This window comes from Bidens hawaiensis, unplaced genomic scaffold (genome assembly GCF_021521415.1).
Source record: "Bidens hawaiensis isolate Kalapana, Puna unplaced genomic scaffold, B.hawaiensis_p1.1 tig00000636_1, whole genome shotgun sequence".
Classification (NCBI taxonomy): Eukaryota; Viridiplantae; Streptophyta; class Magnoliopsida; order Asterales; family Asteraceae; genus Bidens; species Bidens hawaiensis.
The window spans coordinates 752,171-761,474 of record NW_027491038.1 but is presented as its reverse complement, the minus strand read 5'-3'; the positions used below and the strand labels follow the sequence as shown (position 1 = coordinate 761,474).

At 29.1% G+C, this 9,304-nt stretch overlaps 1 protein-coding gene across 1 annotated transcript; it reads left to right on the top strand.

Moving 5' to 3' along the window:
* Positions 1 to 925: 925 nt before the first annotated feature.
* LOC143529063 (haloacid dehalogenase-like hydrolase domain-containing protein Sgpp) lies at positions 926 to 4,788 on the top strand. Its single transcript, XM_077024942.1, has 5 exons — positions 926 to 1,034; positions 2,090 to 2,204; positions 2,270 to 2,421; positions 2,501 to 2,762; positions 4,446 to 4,788. The coding sequence occupies exons 1-5, from the start codon at positions 1,006 to 1,008 to the stop codon at positions 4,623 to 4,625; spliced, it is 738 nt and encodes a 245-aa protein (XP_076881057.1). The 5' UTR covers positions 926 to 1,005; the 3' UTR covers positions 4,626 to 4,788.
* The last annotated feature ends 4,516 nt before the right edge of the window (positions 4,789 to 9,304 follow it).

Below are 9,304 nucleotides of genomic sequence, written 5' to 3'. Positions count from 1 at the left end.
TTAGTTTGGTAACTAGTTTATGAATAAACATATCTTGTATTATAAATTTATGGTCATTTGTATATTATTTGTAATTTATTTCTAATTATACAAACATAACAAGAAATCAATTTAGAAGTTATATCATTTAAAGCATTACAAAGTCATATAATTGGGTATTTTGATTGATGATTGATGATAGTTGCGGTTGTTTATGGTTTTACTGTGTAAATTTAGTTAAATTATTAGAAATTGTATAGATTTTATTGAGTTATTATATAAACTTAGCTAAATAAAATTATGAAGTAATAATCATGCTTCGTTGAAGTCATTCATACTTTTTACTAACGATAAAAAGTACCAACAGTTTTATCATTTGAGAGAAAGGTTTTTTTTTTCTAAATAATTAAAATTTTGTGATTTAAGTGAAGTATATATGAGACTTCTTAATATTTGGCTATTTGCTGATTTTTTTTAAGTTGACTTAATTAAAAAAGTAAAAAAATAAAAACTATGAAATTTAGTTATTATTATTTTTTTTCTTTCACGATCACCTTAAAATCAAGTTAAATTTGAAAAAGTAGTCATTGTAACCATGATTTATGTATGTTTTACTAGTTCCTGTTTCTTGTAGAAATGGATTTCTTAACAATGGAACAATAATAAATTTTTGTGTGTTTTTATATTTAGAAAAAAAGTATGAGCGACTTTTGATAACACTAGTTAAACATAGTTAGTATTAGATAAAATATTATTGGTTTAGACTTTAAAGTGAAAAACAAAAGGTTAAGTAACCAATCTAGCATATGAGAAAACTAGACAATTGTTTATGCGTTTTTTATATTTTCAAAGGGTAAAATTTAATATTCTGTCTAACAACCCCTTCACATGATGATGTCACAAAATGATACTTGTTAAAAGGCAAGGCAAGGCAAGGCAAGGCAAGTATCATTTTGAGAGCCAAATACTCTCAGCAGCACATTCCTATAAATATTATTCCATTTCAGATTTGATCTTCATCGCACCATGACAGCAAGCGAACTTGCAGAGAAAAGGTAATTCATAATTAATTAATTCAATAGCTTTAATAATCGTTACGCCGATCATATTCTCAATTCGCTCACAAAATTACTCGTCATTTTTTGATCCGTTTGACCTAAATTTATCATGTTTATGTCCGTTATTGAGATCCGTTATGCAATTTGTACGTATATATGTTATAACACATTTGTTGATGTTGATGTTGATCTGTAATTAACGTGATGATTGTGCTCTATTGATAGGTTAGGTTATGAATTATGACGCTGTTGAGAAATGATTCGTATAGTAGCCTCGAGAATTTGAGATTGTTTATTTAACATTCATTGTTTCTGTCTCATATTGAGCAATATGATCGATGATTCATTTGTTTGCCCTAACTTGTCGTGTTTATGTCCGTTAGCGCGATCTGTTGCGCAATTTTTTCATCTGTAACGAACGAGTGATGATTTTGTTTCATTTGTATAGTAGCATAGAGAGTTTGAGATTATTTGTTTAACGTCCTCCGCGATTTCTGTCTCATATTGAGTAATTTGGTACTTAATTGATGGAAGTCGTATGCACCAATACTAGTAGATTTGAAAATAGTGTTAGTTTCACTTGTTTTTGTGTGACCTGGAGAGGTGATTTGATTGTGTGTATAAGAGTGATTGTGATTGTTATTATAAGAGTAAAATAATTACATTATGTAAGTTACTCTAAGAAAGTTGAGTGTAGACCTGCCTACCTATCCCTCTTAATTTAATCGATTATTTGATTATGATGTATTTAGTTCATAACATTTACTTTCAAAACAGACGTCCAAACACCATCTTGTGGTCCTTATACTATATATATGCATACAGTGACAGAAAATGGTGATTAGATCTAACTCCTGTTTTATGGGAAGATGGACCACAAAATGGAGAAAGAATTGTAATTATTCTAGTCATTAGATTTGGTCTATGTAGGTGTAAAGCTTTTGTGGTTGTAACTTGTAAGCTTCATACGCTTAAGTCTTATATCTTATAACAACTTTGAAGCCATATGAAGATAGTTAAGTTGTGCTAATTTGCTTTGTTATTTGCAACAGCAAACCTGCATTTAAAGCACTTGCTCCACTCGAAGCGGTATTGTTTGATGTTGATGGAACTCTTTGCGATTCAGATCCCATCCACCACATTGCTTTCCGAGAAATGCTTCAAGAGGTTAACCATTTTTTTTCCTCTTTCAACATTGCATATCAAAGTTACTGATAAATGTATGTTTACAGATCGGCTTCAACAATGGTGTTCCAATAGATGAAGATTTCTTTGTTAAAAACATTGCTGGAAAACATAATGATGACATTGCAGCTGTCCTATTCCCTGATGACATTGAACGCGGTTTAAAGTTTTGTGTAGATAAAGAAGCATATTTTAGGAAGTAAGCCTTCTCATTAATATATTATCATTTTTATTATTTGCTCTTTGGATCGGTACATTATGTTTGTTATTTTAAACAGATTGGTGAAGGAAAAGGTGGAGCCCATAAAGGGTTTATACAAATTAACAAAATGGATTGAAGATAACGGGTTGAAACGGGCTGCGGTTACTAATGCCCCTAGACCAAATGCTGAACTCATGATCTCGACTCTCGGTCTTACTGATTTCTTTCATCATCTTATTATTGGTGATGAGTGTGAGCATCCCAAACCCGCACCAGACCCGTACCTAAAGGCGGTTGAACTTCTTAATGTTTCAAAAGAACATACTTTCATCTGTGAGGTATTAATTTCCTGTTTTGGAATCGTTTTATGTCAAATTTAGATTACGATTGTAGATAATTTGATGCAATTGATTTGTTTCCATTAGGGGTGTAAACGAGCCGAGCTGCTCGGAAGCTACTTGATATCGGCTCACTAAAAACTCGATTCGAGCTGAGCTTAAACGAGCTCTATCCCGAGCTTGAGCTTTTATAGAGGCTCTCTTAACAAATGAGCTCCAGTCCGAGCTTCACATATCGATCTCGATCCTGCTCACGAACCTAAACGAGCTTTATTTATATAATTTTTATTTAATATAATAATAATTAGTATTATATATAGTATGATAAATATAATTAAATAATATATATTATTTTATATGTAAAATTAGAATATAACTATATATATATATAGTTATAAAAATATATAAATAGGATAATTAAACAGATAATAAATAATAAACGAGCCATACTCGAGCTTGAAAAATTACTCACGAGCCGAGCTCGAACTTTAGAAATATTTAAACAGATAATAAATTATAAATGAGCCAAGCTTGAGCTTTAGAAATGGAGCTCTAAACGATCCAATCTAGAGATCGAACGATCGAGTTAAACGAGCCAATATCGGCTCCGCTCGTTCACACCCCTAGTTTCCATAAGATTTTTTCACTTTGCCAGTTTGGTTAGTTGTGGAGATGGCAAATGGCTGGGTTGGGAAATTTGTAAAATTAGGTCCCGGGTAAAAAGAGTTATATTTGTACCGGTCAAAGTGGTTCTGGCCGAGTGTAGCAAAACTAGCAGGTTGAGTAAATAGTTAAAATAGGTCATTTTTGTATAAATCAAAAGGATTCATCTTGGTTGACACGTAACAATTTGTGCTCATAAATACTTAGTTTCTTCCAAATAATTAGCGTGTCCGAATGATTAAGATAATCATATTCTTTTGATTATGCATGTAACTGAACCAAACATTCAATGAACCTTTGTGAATCATTCGGCGGGAAGTTTGTTTATGTTCATTAATGGAATAGACAAACTAACATGTACAAACTTTTTGGTTCATTTAGTTAAACAAATGACATGAACACATGTCTCGTTCGTTCATTTATGTTCATTCACGTCCGTTCATATACATTAGTTTCTGTTTATTTATGTTCGTTTACGTGTGTGAATATATCCATTCAGATTTCTTAGGCCGGCTTGTTAAAATTTAGTCTAGTTTTATATCACACTGACTTTTAGTTAGCTTAGTTATTTTATGTTCATCTATGTTTAGTTATGCCTGTTCATGACCCGTTCATTTATATCGTTAACAGATGAACACGAGCACGTTCATTTTCTTAGCGAATAAACGCGAACATCTTCGTTTTATAGACGAGCGAACACGAACAAGAAACCCCTGTTTGTTTAATTGTTCGTGTTCATTCGTTTGTTTGGTTAAAGTTAAACGAACAAACACATTCGTTATGTTCTGTTACAAACCTACTTTTGAATATACTCTGGGGGTTTAATGCATTATATACCTTGGCCCAATTTCAACCTATTTGACCCATTTTTCATGTTTAGCTATTATTACTATTATTGTTATTATTATTTTACCCTCTTGAACTTTTAGATGACCATAACTTGGACAGACCCGTTAATAAGTAAACTGGTCGAAATTGCCACCTCTATGTCTAATATTATCTATTGTGATAATGTTTTAGGATTCGGTTTCTGGGATAAAGGCTGGTGTGGCAGCTGGAATGCCAGTTGTTGGCTTAACAACTAGAAATCCAGAAAGCATGCTCATGACAGCAAACCCCACACTTCTCATTGAGAACTATGAAGACCCGAAATTATGGGCCGTTTTAGAAGAGCTTGGTAAAAAGACAGGTGATGCTTGAATCATCAATCATAGTGAGCACACGTACGCGTATCTAGATTCAAACCATTTATGACATCATTCTTGCCTCACTTGAAAGGCTTAGATGACAAAAATCTTGGTATGATATTAATCACAAACTCATTCTAGTGAATTCGATTGATTCAGGTTAAGATAGTTTCCCTCTGTTTTTCTATTTTTGAAAGTATATTGGCTATATCAAGTTCATTACATAAAAAAGTACTTTGGAACCGGGGGGGACTAAAGCAAGCGTTGTTTTAATGATTAAAAACAGTAAGATAAACTTTTGGTTACTGTGGCAGTCGACTCATTTGACCCATTTTCCTTTTTAAGTGTTTTATTTGACCTACATAATCCATTAGATAAGGGTTACCGGTTACCTAATTCAACTGATACACAAACAAATAATTGGGAAGAAGAAATTTTAAAGTCACTTGTAACCTTTTACTCTTCAATGAATAGTTTGCCTTATTATTATTATTATTATTATTATTATTATTATTATTATTATATTATAATGTGTTAATTGCTCCATTAGTAAATCATAAATTCGGTTAATGTCTAAGAGCATTCACATCAACTTTTACATATCTACCTAATCTCTAAATGTTAAGGTAATATTTAGACATACGGATTTTATAACTACTTTATAGAGACAGATATAGAAAACTTGATGAAAACAGGTTTTCTATATACCATATCTTTAGTTTTTTAAGAAATATCTAGAAAAGTCAATATGATCGGGATCTATAAAATAGAGAACAATTATAGAGAAGCTGATCAGCTATAGTGATTATCTAAATATAGAGATTTACCATTTCTCTATACTTTTTCTGAGTGGTTGTAAATTGAAGAAAAGGAGAAAAATAATACTAATAACTAGAAAGATTTAAAAGAAAGTATATTATTGTATTTAATATAGATAGATATAGAGAATGAGATGTGAAAGTTTTAGAAGAACAAACATAATCAAATTTAGTGATAAAATATTTTTATATTTAGCTATGTTATGTGAATACAGATAAAGAATGTGAACATGATATGTGAATAACATGCTGATATATTATGGTATATTTGTAAACTTATTTGCTTGTCTGGCATTTCATAAATAATTTATTTTATTATTATTATTAAGATAGTAAAGAGAAAACAGAAGAAAGGGATCAAATTCAATTAAAGTTGGTTCACCGACTCCACTCTTATTCTTGTACCTTTTCTAGATCTTGATCAAGGACTTTTGACTTGATGTTCGTCTAGATTTTTAGTTTCTGACTTTTTGTATATCCTGATCTGCATGTGTTGAATTAGGATTCTCGAAACAGTTAAGACTAAATTTGTACCTATGATATTGACCCCAACTTTCTAAATTCAGGATTGATTCGGGTTTTCAAAGTTTTTTAACCATTAATTTGTAGGGGCCTTTTGTTTGAAGATCTTCAACCCCAAAGATTTGCATGCACATGTTTGAGATTTTTTTTAGTTACATGTTCTTTTAAGATTTGTGGATGGATGCACTTGTGTGGTTATCAAATTAAGGTTTTTCTGTTAGTAAAAGAAAAAATAATCATATTTTCCATAATGTGATGCATGGTAAAGATACACAACTAAAAGCCGGTTTTTACTTTTACTCATGTATTTAATTTGTTTAAATATCTTGTAGTTTTACTAGGTTCTTTTCAACATTGTTCTTACTAAACTACCGATAACTAAACCGTTTGTTCATTGAATTTTTTTTTCTCATCGACACCATTTGAATGATCACTATCATTCAACTTGCAGCAAAGGGCAAGTGAAAGTCTTTTAGCAATTAAGAGACTTGACATTACGAAAGTGATGCATAATGTCCATTCTGAAAGTCTTTATATACATAAAGATAAAATACATTTATAAAGAGAATTTAGCCTAAAAATAAGAAATATAAAAGTGATGAAGTTGTGGATCCTTTCTCCAACCATTCTATTCTTCCTTCATTCTCAACCATTCTCCGTCATTTGTCACATGTTCCATACTTCTTTATGCAAACTCCCTATATTCTATACCAAACCTCCTTTACACAATTTTTAAATGGAGACAACCTTAAAGGGAAATCAAACTCAAACTTTACCATTGATAATTCCAGCACGGACCTTAATCGACGACCCTATCTACAGACAATCGATAGATTTATCCGTTGGTGAATCTCCTATCAATTAGTAATATTGGCACCTTTTTTAATTGGTTTGAGTTTCTTACATTTAGGGACATCATGAAGAAGAGGAAGGTGATACGAGATAATAAATATTTTATTTAAATATATTGTCAATCTTTACATACTATTAAAGCAATACAATTTGTACACATGTCATTCAATTAGCCTCTCCACATCAATTGTCCACATGTCATTCAACTAGCCTATCCACATCAATGCTACATCATTGCCAAATCATCAAACCTTTTTTTAATAAATCAAAATTTAGTTGGGTGGACTAGGATTCAAACATGGGCTTTGAGCGAGATGAAAGTCTTAATACATAGCACACAAACCATCCAACTAAGCTATTTTGATGTCTTTAAGAATGAAAAATATATCATATATATTAAAAATCACATTGTATTGGAAGTGGACAATGGAAAGTAACTCAAAAATGGAAATAAATCCTATGTATATTTGAGTTAATAATTCATAATTTTTCATCCTAAACATATTTTTCTCTCTTTCTCTATTAGCCGGATCTCTTTTCATCCTCTCATATATTCCGGCTACTCTAGATCTAAATTTGTATTAATCTTTTTCCGGTAAGTTTATATTTTATAATAAACTTCCGATTGTTGATATATGTATTTCCGGCAAAACTATATTTTCTTCCGGTTATTGTTTCCTCTTACCTTTTTATCTTTATTTTCATTGTCAACTGATTTTTTTAAAATCAGTTTAGGTTGTAAATCAAAAACGGTGATGAAGCTAATATGTGGACGTATTTACGTTTTTCCGGTTATGTGTATACCTATAACAATGGTTGTTTTATACTTATTAGAAGTTTTATATTTTTCTTTCCTCTCAAATATTCCGACTAATCTAGATCTATATTTGTATTAATCGTTTTCCGGTAAGTTTATATTTTATAAAAAAATCCGATTGTTGATATATATATTTTCGGCAACATTATATTTTCTTCCGGTTATTGTTTTCTCTAACATTTTTATCTTTATTTTCATTGTTAACTAATTTTATTAAAATCAGTTTATGTTGTAAATCAAAAACGGCGATGAAGCTAATATGTGGACGTATTACGTTTTTCTGGTAAGTTTTTCCGTTAAATTTTTCCGGTAAGTTTTTCCGTTAAGTTTTTTCGGTTATTGTTATACCTATATCAATGGTTGTTTGATATTTATTTAAAGTTTTATAATTTTCTTTTCTTTTTTTTTGTTTTACATGTTGTTCTTCTAGGTTCTAAATAAAAAATCTCCTTCATCCATGGAAAATATCATTATTTCGTTTTTCCGGTAAGTCACATTTAAATTATCCGGTTATAAATTATAATTATAATCTTCCATAATATCAATGTTATAACACAAATATGTTATTTTTCAAATTGGCCCAACTTTTTATTGTTTGTTTTTCCAGTTCTAAAATTATATCTAATTTATGTTATTTTTCCGTCCAATTTTTTATTTTTTTCTTTACTAAATATTAAGAATCATAAATTCCGTCCATTTTTTTATATTTTTCCGCCAGTTTTGTTTCAGTACTTTTTAATGTTTTATTGGGTTATGATCTTTAATTTTTAATTTAATATTCCTGAAATATTAATTATAAAATTACTAATTTTTTATTAACATTTAGGAAATTATAAATATACTAAACTTACTAAATTAAATTATAACATTGATCTTTAAGATACATATTAAATTATAATATTCATCTTCCAAATAAAATTTATTATAGAATTTTATACAAATATTAATGGTGATAACTGATTCCATTATTAGTTGACCTTTTGACTATAATTTGAAATTCAAATTCAAATTATTACGTACTATATTTAAATTTTTGACTAAAAAACTATAATTAAGTAAATAATTTATGTTTTTATATAATATTAAATAAAATTATATAATAGTATATAATCATAGATTCTAAATATACTTTGTTTTATGATCAATCTTTTATTTTTTCAAATATAATATATTTTAGAAGTTTCTAAAAATGTTAATCTTTTATTTTACACTAATCACTTATTTTTCACTAATTTGAAATTCAAATATATTATAATGTTTGACTATAAAAACGATAATTAAGGAGAGAGTTTAATGTTTATATATTATTCCTATTATTATTTCATTTTTAAATTAAGCAACTTATTATTGTTTTTGTTAATTGATTTTGATTAACCTTAAATATAGTAAACCATTCTAAATATAAATTTTCAATATAATCAATCGGTTATTTTAGGAAAAAAAATATTTACAATAAACCAATTTAATTATATTCAAACTTATGTTTAGAAAGTTTCTATACATAATACGTTTACCAAAATGTATATCCTTCACATCCTACTATATAATGCGAACCCTTCACATAATCGTTTATCATATTTTTCATAATCAAATTTTCTGCAACAGTGTAAGCTCCTACCCTTTTAACAGATTTTTTTATGTTTCAAATATTTTAGTTAACTGTGATATTAATATTAATATAAA

What these genes read in the sequence shown, in the direction of transcription:
- LOC143529063 (XM_077024942.1), top strand. Translation starts at nt 1,006, where the DNA reads ATGACAGCAAGCGAACTTGCAGAGAAAAG. An exon ending in TCCGAGAAATGCTTCAAGAG is followed by an intron (nt 2,205 to 2,269) that starts GTTAACCATTTT and finishes GTATGTTTACAG; the next exon opens with ATCGGCTTCAACAATGGTGT. An exon ending in AACATACTTTCATCTGTGAG is followed by an intron (nt 2,763 to 4,445) that starts GTATTAATTTCC and finishes ATAATGTTTTAG; the next exon opens with GATTCGGTTTCTGGGATAAA.